We start from the raw sequence: 24,384 nt of genomic DNA, 5'->3' as shown, positions 1-24,384 counted from the left end.
GAGAAAACAGGCCAGTGTCATACATGGTCTGTAACAAAGAACTGGCAGCCACAGACAGAACACAGAAGTTGAAGTTAAGAGTTTTGTAAAGGGCTCGATCACCGTGCGGTTTCTTGGCACTGAGGACGGAAGGGCCCAGGGGACACAGATGAGGCCGCCTAGAGCGAGAAGGCACAGTAAAAGAGGAAAGTCTTGAGAGCTTTACGGAAGTCAAGGTAGATCGGAATAGACCTGATAGAACAAGCATTTACAATGCAACGGTTTCGCCTTTGGAGAAGTTAGAGCTATTGGCATTGTAAATGACAAAATTTTTATTTATGTGTTGGTTTTAAAAACAGATAAATAAATGGCATTGTCATTTACATTGCCAATAGAGCGCAGATTTTATAGGATAAGAAATACAGCCATAGTACAAAGCAAAGAGGAACAATAGTATAGTGGGGTATGTGGGCTGACAGGGACATCATCAAATACTTTAAACTGCTAACATCTTGAGAGGGATGGAGATGATATGGGGGAGAAGGTCGATCATGTTAAAGCACAGTCTCTTGTATCGTATACGTTAGGGAGGTAAAAGAGATGAAATGGGGGTAGGGTATATTGCCAATCATTTAATGCCCATGAGTAGTATCAAGGTGTAAGGGGAAATGAGAAAGTGAAGTGAAGGAAAAAAGGAAGAACAGAATGAAGAAAGGGGGTGGTGGAAGAAACGAGGAAGAAGTAGGAAACCGTCTCCTCTCTTTCTAAGGCAAATCCCTAGATAATGGCACTGGATTTTGTGGGGTGTAGCAGGAGAGGGAGCTGTCTTGTTTATTTCTACTGCCCTTTGCAGTGTGTTTTTTCCTATTCTTCAGATTTTTTTTAATACATGCCCTAAAATTACAATGACTTCAGATGCAAATGGGGCCCTAGAGCAATCACCCCTTGATCAACTGCTAGTAATTCAGGAGTTTCTTGCTAGGATAAAATGGCCCTGATCCAGAAGAGCACAGATTAGAGCCCCATATCCAGTAATGTAAATCCGTTACAATGATAGAGATAAAGACTATGGATATACATCAAATAGAATTATTAAACATGAGAACATTTTAAATAAAACGTTAATATTTTTTTTAGTTGTTTCTTCCTTTCAAGAATAGTAAACGGTGAGCATTGCTGGGTTGAGAATACAGCGAGAACACGTTTCACCCCATGCAGACAGGCGGAGTTGGGCTTTCTCAAGGCTGGAAAAGTTACTCTAATTATACATAGTTCTCAAAATCAAATGTTGGTTTTGGTAAAAGTATAAGATGACACTATATAATCAGGGTTACTAAATTCATGTCATTGGCTTTCCTTTTACAATTCATTGCCTTTAGGTGTGACTACAACTCTCACAACGTACTAGATTATTAAAGGGCAAAACCGATCTGGAGTCCATGTGGCCAAGGATTAATTAGTTAACATTATTATTAACATAAAACGTTGTTTAGTGAACAGACTCCCTGAGAAAGAAAAAAGTGAGGCTGTTGTGGAGAAACCAATGTATCTTAGTGTAGTTGTAAAGCCCTGCTGTCCGATAAGGACGTTTTGGAAACTTCCTAGCATTCAGGAGCTCTCTGCAAGATCGAAATTGTGCACATCTCTAGGCAGAAACTCGAGGCTTTTTCTAGGTGAATATGGTTGTTTCACTAAAGACTGGAGAGACAGCTAAAACTACTCAAACGATTCCAGTCTGCATCAATTCGTTTAGGAAAAAACATGTTGTGCCTGCAGCCACTGTATAGTTGCTTCGCAAGCTGGACATCACCTCCGTTGGCGGTCGGAGGGGGGGGTCGGGAACGGACAGCGGGAGGGGGGGGGTCGGGAAGGCTTCCTCCATTGGCAGTCGGGGGCAAGGGGGGTCGGGAACAGACAGCGGGAGGGGGGGGGGTCGGGAAGGCTTCCTCCGCTGGCGGTCGGGGGGGCGGGAACGGGATAAAAGCAAACAGAAAAAAGACATTAAGAGCGAAAACGTCAAAATACGTAAACTTACAAAGTGAAAACACATTTATAAACAAAATGCTCCTTACCTGATCGCCTCGTGGTAACTCGGATCTTGCAGCCAACTCCAACAACAGACACTTTGAAAAGGAACAAAACAGGCCCACTCGAAAAAAAAAATAACACACTCACCGCCGTGATGACGAACAGAAGTGGGTGGAGAGGGGAAAAAAAATCACGTGAAAGCCCCCGAATCTGGTCCGGCCTTGACGGACAGATCTGGCTCCCAATGGCTAGCCTCCATTTATGGAGCTAGCCAATGGGAGCCGGAGGATGTTCCTGAGCCCATATTGTAAACAAAAGATTTCATCTGCGCCGAAAAGCTGCGCACAAGTGCGCAGCCTTCGGCCAGGCGAAACCTAAAAAGGAAGGGCGTTCCAGAAACAGGGGGCCAAGGTGGGAAACCTCATGCCTCCAAACTTTTTCCGCCTGAAGCGGGGGACAGATAGGAGAAGCTGGGAGGAGGAACGCAAATCTCTGTTGGGAACATAGGCTTTAATTTTGGAGTTAATAAAGGCTGGCGCAGTGCCTGCCAGAGCCTGAAAGATTCTGCAACCCACCTTTAATAAGGAACGTTCAAGGATGGGCAGCCAGTGTAGGGTTTTTAGCAGCGGGGTGACATGGTGGACTTTAGGAAGTTTGTGAATCAGTCGAGCAGCCTGATTTTAAACCAGTTGTAGGCGCTTAAGTTCACATGCAGGAGCACCCGCATCCAGACCGTTGCCATAATCAAGGCGTGACATGATCATGCCAAGAAGAATAAGTTTGAGAGCTGCAAAGGAAAAGAAGCAGGAAATTTTCCATATGGTGCGAAGTGTCAGGAAGCATGATTATACCACAGTGCTAATCTGAGAGCGCATTGTGAGAGCATTGCTGACTTTAATCCCCAGGATTTTTACAGAAGCAGAGGGTAGAGAGGAAGGACCAAGGGAAAGGGGCAAGAAGGCAGAGGTCCAGGGACTGGGAGTGCCAGACGTAAGTACCAGCTCCGTCTTGTCGGGGTTTAGCTTTAGATGGTTGCCGTTCATCCAGTCGCTGATGAAAGTCATAATAGTTTGAAAGTTGAGAATGGAGGCTGGGAGAGAAGAGAGGTTAAAGATCAGCTGGAGGTCATTGGCATAATTGAATACCGTGACATCCATATTTTGCAGAGCAGAAATGAGAGGGAGAATGTAGAGGTTTAAGAGGAGAGGGGAGAGAGGAGCCCTGGGGGACCCGCAAAGAACAGAGCGTGTAGGGGCAGAAAAACCCGCCAGCTGAACAGCCTGTGTGCGGTTCCCTAGAAAAGAGGTGAGCCAGGCCAAAGCGGGTCCCGGATGCCAGCACCTTCGACACGGTCGAGAAGAATGGAATGATCGACTGTGTCAAAGGCAGCGGACAAATAGAGGAGAACCAATGCCTGAGGGGAGTTAATATCTGCGCTCCCTCTGAGCTCGTCCAAGACGGAAAGGACAACAGATTCTGTGGAATGGGATGGGCGAAAGCCTGCCTGATGGGGAGCTAAGAAGTGGCTCCGCTCAATGAAAACACTGAGGCAGGTGGTGATATGGCTCTCCAGAATCGTTCCCTGGAACGGAAGCAGAGAAATTGGACGGAAGTTAGAAAGAGGTGGGATCGGCACCTGGCTTTTTTAGGATAGGAATTAATTTGGGTGATTTGAACAGGTCAGGGACAATTCCCTGGATAAGAGAGTTATTGAGAAGGGTTAATGGGTGCTCAGGACAGGAGCCAGTCTCCCGTTGGTTATTGAACAGAGAACGGACAACCAAAGTAAGATCGAGGGCACTAGCCAGGAGCACGGTCTGGAACATAGAACACAGCAGGAGAATAGATGCTGGCTACATACAGGGCCTGAGACAAAGAACCGACAGGTACAGCAAGAGAGGAGGCACCAGCCTCATTCAAGGTTTAACACAGAAAACAAACATTCAGAGAACAGGTACCAGCCTCATACATGGTCTGCAACAGAGAACAGACAGTGACAGAGCAGCATCCAGCCTCATACATGGTCTGTGACAGAGAACAGACACAGCAAGAGAGCAAGAGCCAGCATCATACAGGGTCTGCGAAAGAGAAAAGATACGCTGAGAGCAGAAGTCAGCCTCCTACATGGTCTGTTACAGAGAAAATACAAACACGGCGAGAGAGCATGAGCCAGCATCATACATGATCTGTGATGAAGAACAAAGAGACACAGCGAGAGAGCAGGAGCCAGTCTCATACACAGTCCAGGACAGAGAGCAGACAGACACGGCAGGAGAGCAGAAGCCAAACTCATACATGGTTTGTGACAGAGGAGACAGATCAAGTGAGAGAGTAAAAGCTAATCTCATACATGGTCTGTAACAGAGGGAGTCACAGCAAGAGAGAAGGAGCCAGCCTCATATATGGTCTGTGAAGGAGAACAGACATGGCGAGAGAGCAGGAGCCAGCCTCATACATGGTCTGTGAAGGAGAACAGACAGTCACGGCAAGAGAGCAGGAGCCAGCCTTTTACATACTCTGTGACACAGAACACTCAGACACAGTGAGAGAGGATGAGCCAGCCTCATACATGGACTGTGGTGTAGAACAGACTGACATGGCACAAGAGCAGGAGCCAGCCTCTTAAATGGTCTGTGACAGAACATAAAGACATGGCAGGAGAGCAGTTAACATCCTCATACATAGTCTGTGACAGAACAGACAGACATGGCACACACATACACAGAGGAGGAACCAGCCTCATACCTGGACTGTGGCGTAGGACAGACTGACATGGCACGAGAGCAGGACCCATCCTCATACATGGCCAGTGACAGAGAACAGACAGGCACAAGGAGAGCAGAAGCCTACCTTATACATGGTCTGTGACAAAAAACACATTTAAGAGGAGAGAGTTGGAGACAGCCTCATATATTGTCGGTGTCAGAGAAAAGACCAGGTGAGACAGACACAGAAAGAGCAGGAGCCAGCCTCAGAAATTGGTCTGGGACAGAGAATACACACATACGGTGAAAGAGCAGGAGCCAACGTCATACGTGGTCTGTGATAGAGAACAGAGAGACACAGTGAGAGAGCAGAGGCCAAAGTCATACATGGTCTGTAATAGAGGACAGACAGACAGGGTTAAATGGCAGGGGCCAACCTCAAACACATCCGTGACAAAAAACAGAAAGACACAGAGAGAGAGAGAGCAGGAGCCAGCCTCATACATGGTCTGTGAGGGAGAACAGACCGTCATAGCAAGAGAGCAGGAGCCACCCTCATACATGGTCTGTGAGGGAGAACAGACCGTCACAGCAAGAGAGCAGGAGCCAGTCTCATACAGGGTGGTCTGTGACAGAGAATACACACATACGATGAAAGAGCAGGAGCCAACGTCATACATGGTCTGTGAAGGAGAACAGACAGTCACAGAAAGAGCAAAAACAACTGGGGTGGTGTGGGGAGCAAAATAACGATGGATTAAACCCAGATCTGTGACTGGGGGTGATAGTTTTGCCATTGTGCAACATTCCGTCCATCAATTGTTGTTTTTACATTTGTCACCCCAAATGGGAAGGGTATCCTTCCCATTTGGGGTGAGTCCCGCGCTCTCCATGCCACTGGAATCAACCTATCCTGGATGATGACTGCTGATAGCCCGAAACCGGTCCTAGGATGCTTGATTGCGGTCCAGGGAAGACATGGCTTGGCAGTTCGGGCTGGACTGTTCCCATGAGGCACAGGGTCAAGACTGATTTGCATATGGCCATGTCTGAACTGGGGTGGTGTGGGGAGCAAAACAACAATGGATTAAACCCATATCTGTGACTGGGGTGAATGTTTTGCCATTGTGCAACATTCCGTCCATCAATTGTTGTTTTTGCATTAGTAACGGAAAGAGAGCAGAAGCCAAAGTCATACATGGTCTGCAATAGAGAACAGACAGACCGCGTTAGAGGGCAGGGGCCAAGCTCACACATCTGTGACAAAAAACAGAAAGACACAGAGAGAGAGGAGGAGCCAGCCTCATACATGGTCTGTGAAGGAGAACAGACAGTCACGGAAAGAGAGCAGTAGCCAGCCTTATGTTATGTTATGTTAGGGGTTTGGTAAAGCGCAACAGCTGCCCCAGCAAAGAGGCGTCCCGGCGCTGCTAGATCAAGAAACAGGTACTCAAGGATAGCCAGACAAAGACGGGAGCCTATGAAAGTGAGAAAAGGATGGTTTTAATGGCTTTCCAAAAAGCCAACAGGTTCTCCATTCCATGAATGTGGACTGGCAAGGAGTTCCATAATTTAGCCACTAACACCCGGAAGGAGCAACCTCCCATACGGCATAGTTTGATTCGTGGTACCATCACCAGGTATTGCCCCGAGCGCAAGCTACGGCGGGGGAAGGTACCAGGTCAACAGTGAGCGCAGTGAAACCGGCCTCCCGGTTTTAAGGATTTTAAATGCCATGACGAGGGCTTTGAATTTAATCCAAGAAGCAATCGGGAGCCAATGTAGTCTTCCAATTGTTGCTCTGACAGAGCATGTGCGAGGGAGCCCAATCAGAGTTCTCGCTGCCAGATTTTGGACCCGTTGGAGTCGCAAGATCTCGGCTTTATTCGCACCCAGAAGCAGCACGCTAGCATAGTCCAAGCGAGAGATGATCATGGCTTGAACAATGAGCTGGCGAACTGTTGGCTCAAAGTACTTCAGGATTGGTTTTAGGCCTCTCAACAGGCCCACACAAGTAGCTGCCACTCCCTTTGTGTGGGTCTGAAAGCTAAGTGAGGAGTCCATCCATACTCCCAAGTTCCCAACTAGGGTCTTAGGCGTTGGTATCGTGCCCAGCGATGCCGGACACCAATGCTCATTCCAGAGGGAGGTGTTTTTCCCTACCAGCAAAACCTCTGTTTTGCTAGCATTGAGCTGTAGACAATTATCTGCCATCCACTGGGCGACCGCTGCCATACCATCTCTGAACCTCGTAGCTGAAGCAGATGGCCCTTCAGCTAGGGTGATAACCAGCGGGGTATAATCCGCATATGACACCAGCGCTAGGTCCCACACTTTTGCCACAGCTGCCAGGGGTTGCACATACAGATTGAACAAAGATGGACTAAGTGCAGAGCCTTGCGTAACCCCCTGGCCCATAGAGAGAGACTGAGAGATGTATGGCGGTGCCGAAACCCGAAAAAATCTCTCCTCTAGGAAGGATCGAAACCACTGTAAGGCAGATCCCGTGATCTCTACCGCCTCCAGCCGGTACAGAAGAATCTCATGCGAGACCGTATCAAAGGCAGCGCTGAGATCTAACAGGATCAGCGCTGCATTCTGGCCGGCATCGAGGATCAACCTTAAGTGTTCAGTAGAGGCGAGAAGGGCGGACTCAGTGCTATGGCCCGGCCTGAACCCGTTTTGTGACAGATCCAGAATATAATTTTGGCTCATGTACTGAGAAAGGACATTATTCACATGAGCCTCAGCAATCTTGGCCACCCACAGGAGGAGGGAGATTGGCCTAAAATTTTCGGGTTTGGACGGATCCAGTGAGGACTTCTTGATGATGGGGGTAACCCGTGCCTGTTTCCAGGCCTTAGGGACTATGGCTGTGGAAAAGGACAGGTTAAGTATGGCACCGATCGGCTGTTGAAAGTGCGCCAAGGACTCCATAAATTGTGCCGGCCTGATAGGGTCCGATGGAGAGCCCGTTTTCACTTTCCTGCATAGCTAAGATAGCTCTTCTCGGGAGATCTCTGGAATAGATGCTAAAGTGGTACCACCAGGCCTGATATCAGCAAAATCATGTGGACCAGGAAGGTGCTGCGGAAAGGTCTTCTAGATTTTTTTCACCTTTGACAAAAAAAGATGGCTAGTTCTTCACATTGCTGTGCGGAGGATAGATTAGATATCCTGCATCTGGAGTTCTTTAGCTCTTGCACAATTTTAAAAATGCATTTAGTGGGGTTAGACCTGGTTTTTATTTCCTCTGCATAGAAGGTCGCACACGCAGAGCAAATCGCTTTATGATACATCTTCATTTTTGCCAGATAGATTACTTTAACTCCCTCTTTATAATCCCTTCTCCAAGTCTGCTCGGCTCTCTTACATTGCTTCCTCAAAGCTCTCAGAGCCTCATCGTACCATGGATTAGAGATGGACTTACGCCCCTTGGTCCATTTGACTGGAATGAGAGCGTCCAGACCTCTCACGATCCAGTCACAAAAGTTAGTGTACGCCACCTCCGGATCAGCTAAGTCTTCCATGGAGAACGTCCTTAGGAAGGCATGGAAATCCTTCAGTTTGAGTTTATGCGAGGGCCTTTTCAGGACCCTGTTCACCTCCACCCTCGGGAAAGGCTCAGGGATCTCCATACTAACTTTGACCAGGAAGTGGTCAGTCCAGCCCATAGGCTTAGGCACATCCACTTTCGCTTGTGGAATATTCGAGAGCACTGGGTCCAAAATATGGCCGGTCAGATGTGTGGCATCATTAATCAATGGATCTAGCTGGAGGGCGGCCAGGTCTGCCAACAGGTTACTGATAGTTGGTTCCTGGATCTGATCGAAATGGAGATTCAAATCACCCAGAATAGTAAAGTTGGCAGATCCCACCACTAGCGAGTTGGCTGCTTCTAGCAAAGCCTCAATGAACCTCGAGGCAGGCCCCGGTGGGCGGTAGATATACAGTCCTGAGAGTGTGAACTGTGCACTAATAGCAATCTTAAAGCGACAGAGGACAGACAGACACAGGAAGAGAGCAAGAGTAAGCGTCACACAGGGTCTGTGACGGAGAATACACAGACATGGTGAGAGAGCAGGAGCCAGCCTCATACATGGTTTGTGACATAACAGACAGACACGGGGAAAATACAGATACTGTACGAGGGCATACATGTTTGAGACAGAGCAGACAGACACGTGAGAGCAGGAGCCAGCCTCATACATGTTCAGTGACAGAACATACAAGGTGAGAGAGCAGAAGCCAGTTGCATACATGGTCTGTGACAGAGGCAGTCGGGCACAATGAGAGCAGGAGCCAGCCTCATACAGGGTCTGTGACTGAGAACAGAGACACGCCAAGAGAGCAGAAGCCAGCCTCTTACTTGGTCTGTGACAGAGAACATAAAGACACGGCAGGAGAGCAGTTAACATCCTCATACGTAGTCTGTGACAGAACAGACAGACATGGCACACACATACACAGAGAGGAGGAACCAGCCTTATACCTGGCCAGTGATGAGGAACAGACTGTCAAGGCAAGAAAGCAGTAGACCACCTTTGACATGGTCTGTAACAGAGTAGAGACGCAGCGAGAAAACAGAAGGCAGACTCACACGAGGTCTGTGAAAGACAACAGACACGGCGAGAGAGCAGGAGCCAGGCTCATACATGGGTCAGTGACAGACATGCCAGCCTAAGTGAGAGCTCAAGCACTGACCCCATATAACATTTGTGACGGAGAACAGACAACTAGAGAGCTGGAGCCAGAACTATACAGGGTCTGCCACAGAGAAGAGACAAGAGATCCAAAGCCAGAACTATACAGGGTCTCTTCACAGAGAAGAAACAAGAGAGCAGGAGCCAGATCTATACAGGGTCTGCCACAGAGAACAGACAGCGAGAGAGCTGGAGCCAGAACTATACAGGGTCTGCCACAGAGAACAGACTGCGAGAGAGCTGGAGCCAGAACTATACAGGGTCTGCCACAGAGAAGAGACAAGAGATCCAAAGCCAGAACTATACAGGGTCTCTTCACAGAGAAGAAACAAGAGAGCAGGAGCCAGATCTATACAGGGTCTGCCACAGAGAACAGACAGCGAGAGAGCTGGAGCCAGAACTATACAGGGTCTGCCACAGAGAACAGACTGCGAGAGAGCTGGAGCCAGAAATATACAGGGTCTGCCACAGAGAACAGACAAGAGATCCAAAGCTAGAACTATACAGGGTCTCTTCACAGAGAAGAGACAAGAGAGCAGGAGCCAGATCTATACAGGGTCTGCCACAGAGAACCGACAGTGAGAGAGCTGGGGCCAGATCTATACAGGGTCTGCCACAGAAAACAGACAGTGAGAGAGCTGGGGCCAGATCTATACAGGGTCTGCCACAGAGCACAGACAAGAGAGCAGGAGGCAAATCTATACAGGGTCTGCCACTGAGAACAGACAAAGAGCTGGGGCCAGATCTATACAGGGTCTGCCACTGAGAACAGACAAAGAGCTGGGGCCAGATCTATACAGGGTGTGCCACAGAGAACAAATACACAACATGAGAGCAGGAGCCAGATCTATATAGGGTTACAACAGAGAACAGAAAAACACAACAAGAAAGCAGGAGCTAACCCACATATGGTCAGGAGTGAATAGCGGTAAGAGGGGGGGGGGGGGGTTAGGATTTTTTAAGGTTTAGGGAAAGGTAAAGAAAGAGAGGTAGGCAGTGTTTAGAGTTTAGAGGCGGTAGCAATAAAGGGAGTTCAGGGCATTTGTTATGGAGGAGGTAGCGGTAAAGGAGGTAATGGTTGAGGGCTATTAAGGATAAAGGAGGTAATGGCTGAATTACTAGTAGAGCTAATGGGGGGGGGGGGGGGGGGGGATCTGCCAGTCCATGCAGCCAACCCCATAATATGAATAGTTGGTCGATGGCCGTGTGAAGTGGCCAGGCCCTGTCTCCAACCTCATGAGGCACATGGAAGACCACTGTGCACAGTGGGGGAGGGAGACTGGTCACACGCAGGGTTTGCAAAAGACACAAATGATGGGCGGAGTGAGGAACAATTCAAAACATTCACCCCCGGTCAAGAGATCTGGGTTAAATACATCATTCTTTTGCTCACTATGCCACCCCAGTGTAGACATGTGCCTCGTGGGAAAACAGTCCAGCCCGAACTGCCAAGCCAGGTCCTCCCTGGACCAGAAACAAGGGTTTGGGCACAAGGTTGGCCTGTGGACTAAGCCCTGTACCCAGCCCTGTGTTACGCATGCTGAAGCAGTCAACCATCCGCCACGCATGGAAACATGCAGAGGCAGAGTCCACAAAAAGCCAAATCAGGAGAGCAAGCACTAAACCCAAGCAGGGTCTAGGGCAGGAAATCAGCAGTCAGACTGAGAACAGGAAGAGTAGGATACCCTTGTTTTGTAGAGTGTTTCAAATTCTTACATGTAGTCAGTGACTAATGACTTTCTTCTCTTTGCACATGGCATTCACTTCTCTATTTACCCCCTCTCCTTAGAATGTTTTAGGGCCAAGAACAACATTTTGGCGTGAACATGTATCCTGATGGAAGCAGAGATCATTTGTGGTTCACTATAAAGTCCACTGGTTCCCTCCAAACATCTGGGTCCAAATATGAATTGACCCCTGCACATATGTAGTGCTTCTCTTTTAACTCTAAGGAGTTCTGCGCACCGTTGAAGAGAATCTTCGCTGTCTCTCCTTTCCCGGTAAGTGCTAGACCCCAAGGACTGAAGGATGACCTCAATCCTGCCACTGAAGGCCCCCGGAGATGGACGGCTTGCGAGGAGGACTTTTGCTTATCTCCCAGAGCCCAAGTTCAGTGTACAGCAACTGGAGGTAAGAAGGCCAGAGACTCTGAGCTTTCCAAGGCGAGGAGTCTGTAATCAGTGCCCAGCCTGACGTTTATTCATTTTGTGAAGGTCCCCAAAGTCAGAGTACTTCATGCAGAACATACTACAGGAGAACTCAACTCTGGGCCCAATTAAGAAGATCCAAGTCTGCCGCGCCTGGATCCTGCACTTCCTTTTGTGTCTGTTGAACCCTGCATTGCTGATGGGTCATATGCACCGATGCCCACTTGAGCCTGTGTGCTAGACAGTGCATTGCCGCTTCTCTTCGGCTGCAACACTTCTGGTGTATCGGAGCTTGTGGGCTACACCCTGCCTTGCTACATATGTGCTGCGGTCACCAAGGACCAAGTGAACTAGTGCACATTCTTTACTGCGCCTCTTCTGCTGTGTACCGAAACCATGACTGTGTGTGCCACCTGTGTTGCTGCACCTCATTGGTCTTGCTCGATGACCACGTGAGCCAGTGTACTACATCTTCTGCTGTGTCTGAGGACAATGTAAGCCAGTGTGCTACACCCCAAATGTCTGCACCTCTTCGTCTGCCGCTCTTCTGCTGTGCACCAACACCACGTGAGCTTGTGTCTCACACTCTGAAATACTGCATCCATTCAGCTGATTGCCAGACCATATGACTGTGTGCGCCACACCTTGGATTGCTGCACCTCTGTGTCTGATGACCACGGCAGCCCATGCGCCACACCCTGAATTGTTGCATCAAGTCTTCTGACACCGACGAACGTTTGAGCTCATGTACTACACACTGCGCTGCCACACTGAATCCTTGGAGTATACTTCTTACAGGTTTCTCTTCTGGACCACAGGGTGCATTATGAGAAGTAAACATCGACACACATACATAACGCCCGCCAGCAGACCTGCTATATGAACATAAAGGGTGCCGAGTGACCCATCGAAATGCACTAACATTCCATGTGCTCTGTTGCAGCCTCTTCAAAGGGACACACAGGGTGACCTCACAGCATCTGCACACACAGCTGGTGCTCTCCGACTGCCCCTTGATGTGGCTCACCAAGTGTCCTAGTGACCTTTAAACTTCCAGGCACACCTTGTGCTCTTCACTTGTGTTTATAGAAAAAAAACGCACACACCGCCGCCCCCACCCAACCCCCCCCTTCCCTCCCCCCTTGTCCTCCCCTGCTGGTTTCTCAGTTTGACTTTGCAATCCCTGAATGCCCACTGAGATACCTTGTGCTCCTCTGCAGCCTTCTCTACATCACTTGCTGAGTGTGTTTTATGCTCCTTGGACTCCCGGCACACCAAACATTTCATCATTTGATCCTCTGCACAGAACAGGCTCGGTTTCTCTTCATGTTTATCACATAGATTCTCCCCCGGGGGCTTCTCTGGGGACGGGTGAAGCTGTTTTAACATTTCCACCATGTTCCCCAGCTGCCTGTTGGGTCGGAGGTTTTTCCCAGAAGATGTTGCTCTGCAATGTGGACAGGGGAAGTTTTCCTCTCTTCCCTCCCAGCTCTGGGTGATGCAGGAGCGGCAGAAGTTGTGTCCACAATCGATCATCACCGGATCCTTAAAGTATTCCAAACAAATGGAACAAGTGGCCTCTTCCTTGAGGTTCCCGAGATGAGCCGCCGCCATGGTTCAGAAATGCAAAAGTTCCGATACATTTCGCTTCTCTTCCTTTAAAGTTTGGGGCAGACTCGGATTTGCTCCTAGCCTGCTTGTTTCCATTGGTTGCTGCTGAGAACTGCGCAGACTCGCATTGGTCGACAGAACGCTTGTTTCCACTGGTTGCTGCTGAGATAGCCCAGGCTAGGATTAGTTGACAGCCTACTGGCTCCCATTGGCTGATGCTGGAGATGTGTATAGCCTCTCAAACACGCCTGTAATTTATTGCATAAATTGCGTGCTCAATTGCTAGACACAGAAAACGAAGGAGGAAGACTTTAAGACAAACATTAACAAAGGGAAAATACACAAATAGAATAAGAAAATGTCTAAAAAAATTAACGAGTGGACTGAAAATTAAGAAAATAAGCACAAGGGACAAAGGATGAAAGAAGAAAATTCAGCCCCAAGGAAGAAGAAAACATGATAAATAACACTGAAATGCGGGAAAAGCAGTGACAACGAGGAGGTAAAAGGAAAAGGGGAAGGAAAAGTCCAGGAAAAAGAAACCGTCCGTTTTTTTAAGAAACAAAATTTTTTACTGAGTTCGTTTACACCCTGCACATTGTAAGGATTGTTAGGACAAGTTTCCCTTAATGCAGAGACTATAAGCACACAGCTGTCAAGCAGTGCTTTGTTGCATGTATTATCCGGAATGAAATCCTCTTCCCTCTCATGTCCTCTCTGTCCTGTCCTGTCACCTCTGAGGGGCTCGGGGGCTCAGGCTGGTGCAGCGCACCCACCCCTGGACTCTGGGGCCCCCTCCAGAGGAGGCAGTCCTGCCCCAGCAGCCATCATGTGAAGTACAGTGTCCTGGCAGTCCGAGCCCGAGGGAGGGCGGACAACATGTTTATCATCTGAAGGCTGGGGTCCGTGGAGAGTATATCAGTGTGGACTCCTGATGGGAGTCCGTCACAAGGTCACTCAGCCCAAGCAAGGGCGGCTCCACCGCAATGGTGGAGGAGCGCCGTCCCACTGGTCAGTCAGTCACAGAAAAATAAAATATTAAAGCAATATTATAATTTTTTTTTCCTGTGGCGGGCTCTGGATGACTGAGCTTGCGTGTGGGTCGGGCCATGACAGGCAGGAGTGGTGGAAACTTAGAAGTGCGCATTTAAGTTTGGCCGGTGGTCTCAGGCCAGCCAAACAGACACGCGCACTTCTATTTCTCCAACCCCACAACTGGTTTGGAGGAGAGCCGGAGGGTCCTTGGCAGTGTCTGAGCTGTCGACTAGTGTTGGACCTGGCCTTGTGGTGTGGTTCCCCCCGTTCCTCACTGTTTCGTTAGCCCAGCCCTGCACCCCGAAATCCCTGGTCCTCCCGTTCCCTGTCCGCCCGCTCCCTAAACGACCCTACCAACGGACGACCATCCCCGCATGCTCCTCCCGCTACCGGGCGCCCTGAACCTGCAGCACCCCACAGGGCCACCGGCCGCCATTACCCTTTCCGAGGTCCCTGACTTCATAGCCTTGCCCGACCCCGGTCCCAGCGAAACTTAGGATGCAGACGCGCCATGCCCGGCTGGGGGGTAGAGGGCTTCCTGAGTGAGATAGGAGCAAAAAGTTTCAATTGCACCTTTGGCCTCCCCTGGGGGACTGGTTTCTCTCACACCTCTCGCCTTCCCCTGTGGGCTGGTTTCGATCGCACCTCTGGCCTCCCCGAGAGCTGGCTCCAGACCCTGCTTGGCGTCTGGGAATCCCCGGACGCATCTTCAAGAGGATCAAAGGGCCAGCCGACGGAACTCTCTGACGACCAGCCCAGAGGCATGAGATCTCCGCCTGCGAGGGTCCGGACGTCAAAGGGCCACTGCGCTATATCACAGGCGCCCAAGAACTAGGGGGCAGTTGTATCCTGGACAAGAGAGCCCTGCTGATCTGATCGCGGCTCAACCCTTGGGGAGAAGACCAAACTTTGGAACTTATCGAGCCCTGCTGACGCTGTCGTGGCTCATCCTTGTGAAGAAGGAACTGGAACCTCGGAGCCCTGCTGACCTCGTCGCGGCTCATCCTTGAAACTCTAAGGACATTCGTTGAACACCCTGATCCCTGCTGACGCCGTCGCGGCTCCTCAAGAACTGACGGACACTCTGTTCACTCCGGTTCGAGCCCTGCTGACCTCGTCGCGGCTCGAGGAGAACCCTGGTCCGGCTGGACCATCTACTCTACCAACACGACCTGGAGCGAGAGGAGTGAGTACAGCAGCTAGTACGACCACCACCGCCTGTATCCCCCGGCTCGAGGATTGAGAGCTGTGCGCAGGGTACGCTTCGTACTGGCCTAATACTGAGACTGTCCCACTTCCCTACTCCTCACAACCGAGACTTTCCGATCCCTCGATCGCTTGTGAATAAGTGTTAATTTTGCCTAAAGCTCTACTGTTGATAAAGAACTTGCTTACTGAAATCCACGGTGTGGTGTCCGTTCATAAGTGTGGTGAGAGCTCAGTGTGTACGATCTTAGACCCGGAGTCCTCCCCGGCGAGGACTTCACGTTAGGACTCAGCAGTATTCCTGGGAGAGGTGGGTCACAGGGTGGTCGGGAGAGTATAGCCTGCCCCCTGGAAATCGCCCTTTCTAACAACTAGGCTCGTCAGACCAATCCTGGTGCTGCTGTCATAGCATGAGAGCAGCGTCTGGATTGGGTGGGGAGCCTGTGCCTTCCCAGTGACTGCCTGAAGTGAAGCACTGAGGCAGCCATCGGCGTCTGGGCAGCAAGAGGTACGTTTAAAAAAATATTATTTTTACCCTCAATTCCCTATCCCATTCTAACCCCCCCAACACTTTAATTGTGTGCCAGACACCACTGGAAGTTAGCTTTTATTTTCTTGAAAAATGATCAGACTTACCCTCAGGGTGGGCGTGGGCTGAGATTATAGTCAATGACAGGGTTCACATGACGCATGTTGGATTAGCTGCCCTCTTCCCTACTGGGAGGGCAGGTAGTGGGACGGTATCCAGAAACAGCCCTCAGTTGAGCTCCAAAGCTGGGGAAAGTGCCCTATTCGTTGACTCTTTGAAAGGCCTCAAAGCAAGTTATAAGCGGTCACTTCTCCTTGAATAATCGCCTCAAATGCCCTCATTACAAGTGATCACTTCCTTTTGATGAGGTCAGTAACAGATGTTAACAGCCCCATTGCAGGTATGAGATTCGTGGAAACACTACATATCTTTTGTCAAAACAAGCAGGAATATCAGGCGCTTCCACAGCAAAAATGAATTCTGATTTCTGCACCCCATCAGCAACTTCTGCCGAACCTGCAGGAGTATGAGGGAGGTGCAGTATGTGGGAGGTAGAGTAAGTGGGAGGCATAGTATGTTGGAGGAGGAGTTGAAAGTGTCTGCCTGCCAGTACTGTGTGTAAACATACTAAACTAGGAGCAGCCGAGTCTAGAGCGATCAATATGAGATGCCTACCAAATAAAAGAGGGTTCACATCCAGCCGCCGCATTAAATGGTGGACAAGCGATGATATAAAAATGGAAGTGCCTGTCTGGTCTTGAGAAGATGTTATTTTCTACAAAATGACCACTTTTTTAAAAGGTCTTAAGAGCCCCTAGTGCCACCCCAAGAGCGACCCACCAAGCAGGCGTCAGAACCCACCAGCCAGCCCTTGTGAACCACCATCAAGACCAGAATACATACAAGCATTCATCAGGAAACACCGGCCAGACCTAACCGGTGACTATTCAAACCTCACCACTCGTGTACAATGCCCTGCCACCCATCAGCCAAGCCTCGGAACACACATCCCTATTAAGATAACCATGATCTTACATCAGGACCCAAATCCAAGACTTGAAGTCCACCATTCAGGTCTTACAATTCCACAACCATGCCTCATGACCCACCACAAATCAAACCTTCATACTTCGAAGAGATCAAAGTCGCTATTTTTCGCTTATTCTTCCCTCAAAGATTGTAAATGCCGCACTACGTCAAGGCACTGTCCCTGACTGCCTAAAAATAGGACAGGTAACCCTCATTTAAAAAAAACCTGGTGCAGATTGCTCAGATCTCAACAACTTCCGGCCTATCTCCAACATCCTGACTCTTGCAAAGCGTCTGGAGAAATGTGTCCAGATCCAACTCTGCAACCACATAGATAATTTTCAACACCTTGACCAACACCAATCCAGCTTGCGTCAAGGTCACAGCACTGAATCAGCACTCAGACATTGTGGATGACATATTCAAAATGCTGGACTTAAATGAATCATGCCTTCTGATACTACTTGACTTATCTTCGGCATTCAACACTGTTAAACATGACAGCCTACTGAACCTACGTGAACCTAGGATGGGCTCATCAGGGTCTGCACTGCAATGGTTTACTTCATTCCTCCACAACTGATCCCAAAGAGTCAAAATGAATCAATCCCTTTCTAATCCCCCGCTGTCACTCTTGGTGTTCCACATGGATCCTCCTCTCACTCATTCTCTTCAATCCATTATTGGAACCTCTAACAGACACCTTGAAATCTGCTCAAATTCACTACACATGTATGCAAATGACACTCAATTGTATCTCAAAATCTCCTCCCCAGAAGACTTTCATCTCCCTCAACTCTACGTTACAAAACACTCAACTTTGGCTCACTGACAACCATCTCAAGCTCAACGCTGCCAAAACGAAATTACTACTCATTACTCCTCCGAATAACACTCCCAAGATCGAACGTTGGATGAAGCATCTAACAGCCCTCAACTGCTCTCCTCACATTATAGATTTAGCTAGATCCTTAGGAATTACATTAGACAAACACCTAAACATGCAGGATCACATCAGTATGGTCACTAATGGAGCGAATTACCAGATGAGTATTTTACATAAACGTAAACTGTCTCTCCCACAGGATTACCTCAAGCAAGCAGTTGAAGCTCTTGTATTTTTCTAGGTTGGACTACAGAATTGGCACTCTATGCCTCCTACCTAGATACAAGCTGGCCCCTTTAAGGGCCTACCTTAACGCTGCTGCCAGACTTGTCTCTGATTAAAAAGAAATAATCTCAAATCCCTGATCAGGTTCCTTTATGAGGCAAGAATACAACTAAAGGTTGCATGTATGACTCAGATATCTAGGGGTATTGAAATGCAGGGCTTATACTGCATTTCAATACCCCTAGATACTTGGCTCAAAAGCTAGAAAAATTGGGGGTGGTGGGGGGTTGCAGATCTTTGCGAAGCGCTATCTCCCATCTTCTAAAACCACAGTGTTTCCATAAAAAGAAAACATGCTACAGAGCCTTCTTGGGTGTCGCCTTGAAGATCTGGAACTCTCTGCCGCCTCCAGATGTTCGCCTAATCTCGTCTACGGCCTCCTTCAAAAAAGAAGTAAAACATTTCTGATGAACAAGTTCCTGCCCTAAGATAACACCTTGTGTTTATTGACTGTATTTGTGCCTACTATTCATTAATGATGTTTGACTAATACATTGCTGACCACCTTTCGTGGTCAAGCTTAGTACTCTGTTTATCCGCAAGGTTTTGTCCTTCGTTCTTATAGTTGACTAGTTTTTGTTATCACAATTAAACCCTACCTCATTTATGATGTCTGATTACTACATTGCTGACTACCTTTAGAGGTCAAGCTTATTATTCTGTTTATTATCAATGTTTTTGTTTGCACAAATATACCCTTCCTTCCCTTCAAAGCCCTCTGATACCCTCTATTGTCATATTCGTGCTATAAAAAAACTTAATAAATAAATAGCTAGACGTCTGGACACACCAGCCAGACCTCTGACATCCTGGCTAGAACTCTGGATATCCAAACCAGGCCTCTAACGCACCTGTTAGCTCTCTGGGCACAAGGGCATATGTCAGACCTAAAAAGACTGTTTACTCATTATCTGGATTTAGAACACCCCAGACCAACTTCACGATCTTCAGTCACCCAGCATCCGAGTGGAGGCTGGTACAGAGGCTGTGCCCCCACCACAAACACACAGCAGCAGAGCTGAGGCTGGTATTGGGGCTGTGCCTTCCACAAACACACAGCAGCAGAGCTGAGGCTGGTGCAGGGGCTGTGCCTTCCACAAACACACAGCAGCAGAGCTGAGGCTGGTGCAGGGGCTGTGCCTTCCACAAACACACAGCAGCAGAGCTGAGGCTGGTATTGGGGCTGTGCCTTCCACAAACACACAGCAGCAGAGCTGAGGCTGGTGTATGAGCTGTGTTCCCCACAAACACACAACAGCAGACCTAAGGATAATGTTTGGGCTGCATCCCCCACAAACACACAGCAGCAGAGCAGCAGAGCGGATGCTGGTGTATGGGCTGTGTCCCCCACAAACACACAGAAGCACGGCTGAGGCTGATTTATGGGCTGCTACCCCCACAAACACATAGCAGCAGTGCTGAAGCTGGGGTAGGAGCTAACCCCCGACATAAACAAACAGTTGCAGGGATGAGGCGGGTGTATGGGCTGCATCCCCACAAACACGCAGCAGCAGAGCTGAGACTGGTGCAGGGGCTGCCCCTCCTCAAAAACACACAGCAGAGCAGAGGCTAGTGTATGGGCTGAGCCCCCCCCCCCCCCAAACAAAAACCACACACAGCAGCAGGACTGATACTAATGTATGGGCTGCAACCCCAAAAAACTCACTAGCAGCAGTGCTGAGGCTGGGGTAGGAGCTGCTCCCCCCACACAAGCAAACAGTAGCAGGGATGAGGCTGGTGTATGGGCAGTATCATCACAAACACACAGCAGCAGAGCTGAGGCTGGTTTATGGGCTTTGCCCCCCCCCCAGACACACACAACCTCACAGCAGCAGAACTGAGACTGGTGCAGGGGCTGCACCCCCACCCCTCCCCCACAATCGCAGAAGAGCTGAGCCTGGTGTAGGGGCTTAGCCCCCCCAAAACACACAGCAGCAGAGCTGAGGGTCGTATAGGGGCTGCGCCCAACCCAAACACCCAGCAGTAGAGCGGAGGCTGGTGTAGGGGTTGCGCTCCCCACTAACACACAGCAGCAGAGCTGAGGCTGGTGCAGGGGCTGCACCTCCACAAACACATTGCAGCAGGGCTGAGGCTGGTGTAGGGGCCTCTCCCTCACACAAACACACAGATACAGGACTATGGGTGGTATATGGGCTGTGCCCTCACAAACACAGAAGCAGGGCTGATGCTAGTATAGGGGCTGCACCGCCCAAAAACACAAAGCAGCTGACCTGAGGCTGGTGCAGGAGCAGCGTCCCCAAAGTCACACAGCAGCATAGCTGAGGCTGGTGTATGGGCTGCACCCCCCACAAACACACAGCAACAGAGCTAAGGATAATGTTTGGGCTGCACCCCCCACAAACACACAGAGGCAGAGCAGCAGAGCTGATGCTGGTGTGTGTGGACTGCACACCCCACGAAAACACACAGCAGCAGTGCTTAGGCTGATGTATGGGCTGTGACCCCCACAAACTCAAAACAGCAGTGCTGAGGCTGGGGTAGGAGCTGCCCCCACACAAACAGTTATAACAGGCAACAAAGGTCCTTAATTTAGAAAATAAATGGGGCAATTAATGAATTATAGACAACAATGTGTGCTATAAGAAAAATTGTCCAGCCGGACAATGATTTAATCAATGTTAATAATTCGAAAAAATAAGGTGAACAATTATACAGTGGGATACAATCCTGTATCCAGTACATATAACACAAGAAGGACAAACCAAGAAAATTACATAATGGGGTAATTAGCAGGCAATTCTAATATAGGGGGACGCTGGTAATGAGTTAGAGTTTAACCAAGCTGACCACATGCAGTAAACACAGTTGGGTAACACAATGGGAAACTAGCGTGAAGCTACATAAACTGTCGACGGCGTTTCGATCCTATATATAATTAAGGAGCATCATCAGGACTAAAAATGCATTCCCTGAATGTTAACCATAACCCTGTAGGGAAAAATGCAAGGGGAACAAAAGACAAAGGACAATAATTTTAGAGTCCGGACCCACACAAACAGTAGCAGGGATGAGGCAGGTTTATGAGCTGCATCCCTACAAACATACAGCAGCAGAGTTGAGGCTGGTGTAGGAGCTGCCCCCTACAGAAACATACATCAGCAGAAATAAGACTGGTGCAGGGGCTGCACCCCCTCAAAAACACACAGCAGCAGAGCTGAGGCTGGTGTATGGGATGGATGTATGACATTACAACGCATGCTTTTACCACTCATGCTGTTACGACGCAGTTTTTACAACGCATGCTGTTACAAGGCATAGCGCTTAGGGGTGCTGGATAGTGAATAGTTTAGTTCACTATTCCAACTCCAGTCCCCGTGGATAGCAGGGAAGGTGTTGGATAGTAAATTAAATCTATTCCCTATCCTATAGCGCCCCCAGCGCAATGCATTGTAATGACATGCGTTGTAATAGTTACGTCGTAAAGGCACTGCGTGGTAAAAGTTGCGTTGTAAAGGATGTTTCCCGTATGGGACGTGCCCCCCATAAACACACAGCAGCAGAGCTGAGGCTGGTGTATGGGACGTGCCCCCCATAAACACACTGTGCCACCTAACAAGGGTTCAGGTGAGCAAGGAGTTACACTTAACATTTAAACACTAAACATTACGGTTAAGCGCTGAATGAAGAAAGGGAAGAAAGAAGAAGAAGACTATACCTACTTTAACAAATTTACAAAAACAATTATAATTTATTCATATACACATCTGTCAAAAAAATGCAAAATACAGAGGGAACAGTAACGCTCAAGAAAGACTTGGCAAAACAAAAAACATATAATCCACGTGCCAAACTGGTGCCTAACAAACAAACATTCTTTTTACAAAAAAGGAACAACATAGACAAAATAATGTGTCCTTTATACATTACGGCCACAAAATGCGTCAACGGCGTTTCAACCGCATATAAACTGCGCGGTCATCTTCAGGACAGGAGTTAGTTGAGCGTACACTTTCTGTATGATAAAAATGTAAAATTACATATGAGGGGAAGGCTTCTTCAAAGGAACACACAGCAGCAGAGCTGAGACTGGGGTAGGGGCTGAGCCCCTGACAAACACACAGCACCAGAGCTGAGGCTGGTGTATGGGCTGCACCCCCCACAAACACAGCAGCAGAGCTGAGGCTGGTGTAGGGACTGTGCCCCCACAAACACACAGCACCAGAGCTGAGGCTGGTGCAGGGGCTGAACCCACCACACAGATACACAGTAGCAGAGCTGAGGCTGGTGTAGGGACTGTGCCCCCACAAACACACAGCAGCAAGGCTGAGGCTGGTGTATGGGCTGCCGCCCCCAAACAAACACACAGCAGTAGAGCTGAGGGGGGTGAATGGGCTGCATTTAAAAACACAAACTGCTTTATTTGAAAGCAGTCCCAAACATGGTGGTCTCCTGAGCCCAGCAGGCCACCATCCCTGTGAGGGCCTGTCATTCCCAATGGGCTCACAAATTGCAAGAGGCTCATTAATATTCATTAACCTCGCAATTTGCGACCCCATTGGGAATCGCAAACAGTGTCTGATTTAGCGCCTCGGAATTTGTGACTCGCAATTTGTCGCAAATTGCGAAGCACTAAATCCAATGGTCATATATCTGGCCTCTAGTTATTAGGATATTTATTTTACCTAGGCTAGTTTCCCTGGTGATGGAGACAGGAGATATGAGTCCAGACTAGGGGAGGGGGGGCTGACAGCGATGGTGCCAGAGAGCAGGTGGGGGTAACGTAAAGTCAGCTATATATAGAGGGGGAATCGAAAATCAGTAACGAGTTTATTTAAAGAAAGGTGTGATTTCCATACATTTCAACTGAATGATGCAGTGATGTGATTATATTGTGAAGTTTACACACAGACACCACAAGAAACATGTAAGATTTACTCACAGCAGAGCTCCTGGTTGCTCCTTCAACTTAATATTTTTAAATAATAACTTCAAGTTATTAAAAGTGAAAAAAGAGCGTTATGATTTTATTTTTCCATTCTTTTTGTGAAATTTTACCTAAATGTTTAATATATGACCATGATGCTCTCATTTCATAAATAGTTTTCCATCAAACTTTCAAAACCTAAGTAGATAAATATATTTTCTAATGCAGCTTCCAATTTACTGTGAGATCCTCAGAGGCACAGATAAGCTCAGATAGGCATGGAGAGGCTCAGAGAAGCATCCAGAGAGGCACAGAAAGGCATAGAGAGGCACAGGGATGTACAGAGAGGCACTGGGTACTTATAGAGGCACAGAGAGGTTCAGAGAACCTCGGAGAGGCACAGAAAGGTACAAAGAGGGAGAGGCACAGAGTGGCTCAGAGAGGTACAGGTAAGCACAGTGAGGCCCTGGGAGTCACAGAGAGGTACAGAGAGGCACAGAGATGTTCTCAGAGTCTTAAAGAGGAACAGAAAAGCACAGTGAGGCATGGAGGTGTGCAGCAAAGTACAGCAAGGTACAGAGAAGCACAGAGAGATTCAGAGAGGCACGGGGAGGTACGAAGAAGAGGGATTGAGAGGCCCATAGAGGCACACCAGTACGGGCTGGGCATGGACAGGCTGGCAGGATGCGACACCCTTCCAGTAGGACCCGAAGAAACCTTTGGAAGATAGAACGTCGGAGAGTCCCTCCACCAGTGGATGCCACAGTAACCAGGTTACCTACACCAGGTAGACCAGGTGCATAGGGATGAAGAGATGAAGAGACGTCGGAAAGCTCTGTTGCTGACAATGGAAGACTTCAAAGAAGATACCTCAGAAGACTATAAAATGTTTCTAATGGAATCCAAGGGTGAAGTGAAGAACCTGTCTAAACCACTCGGAGATGACCAGGAGCCACGAACACACAGTGTCCACTGATGTCAGGAGGCTCTGAAGAGTCAATGAGGACCTTGTCGCTGCAGCTGGGGGACCAGGAGATGCTGAGGAAGACCAGGAGCCATACACAAGCTGTGTCACGTCGGGTGTTGGTGACTAGGTGGTCGATGTCTGATGGGAGCACCAAACAGCAATGGTAGCCACAACTGGTTTTAAATCGAAGAAGGAGGAACTTTGAGACCAGCAAGGTGGTCACATCTCCCTGTGACATGAAACCTTTTGTTCCACCTTCCCCTGCTCAAGCTCAGCTCAGCAGCAGGAAGACAGAATTGTGTCTTTGGCCGGCAGCAGCTCTAGCTTGCTGTCAGGCCCTGAAAAGCTGTTACTGGGGGTACAGGGGGGTACTCTAGGGTGCCCCCAGT

The 24,384-nt window shown here is 48.8% G+C and overlaps 1 protein-coding gene across 1 annotated transcript in view; it reads right to left on the bottom strand.

Annotated features, from left to right (window-relative positions):
- LOC147710248 (E3 ubiquitin-protein ligase TRIM39-like) overlaps window positions 1–13,238 on the bottom strand; it is a 169,858-nt gene extending 156,620 nt beyond the window's left edge. The window contains exon 1 of the mRNA XM_086920923.1: window positions 12,766–13,238. Within this exon, the coding sequence (XP_086777049.1) occupies window positions 12,766–13,176 (411 nt within the window). The 5' untranslated portion in view covers window positions 13,177–13,238. The remainder of the gene's footprint in view (window positions 1–12,765) is intronic.
- Between the last annotated feature and the right edge of the window lie 11,146 nt (window positions 13,239–24,384).

Source organism: Lissotriton vulgaris, chromosome 5 (genome assembly GCF_964263255.1).
Source record: "Lissotriton vulgaris chromosome 5, aLisVul1.2, whole genome shotgun sequence".
Taxonomy (NCBI): domain Eukaryota; kingdom Metazoa; phylum Chordata; class Amphibia; order Caudata; family Salamandridae; genus Lissotriton; species Lissotriton vulgaris.
This window is presented reverse-complemented; position numbering and strand designations above follow the sequence as displayed.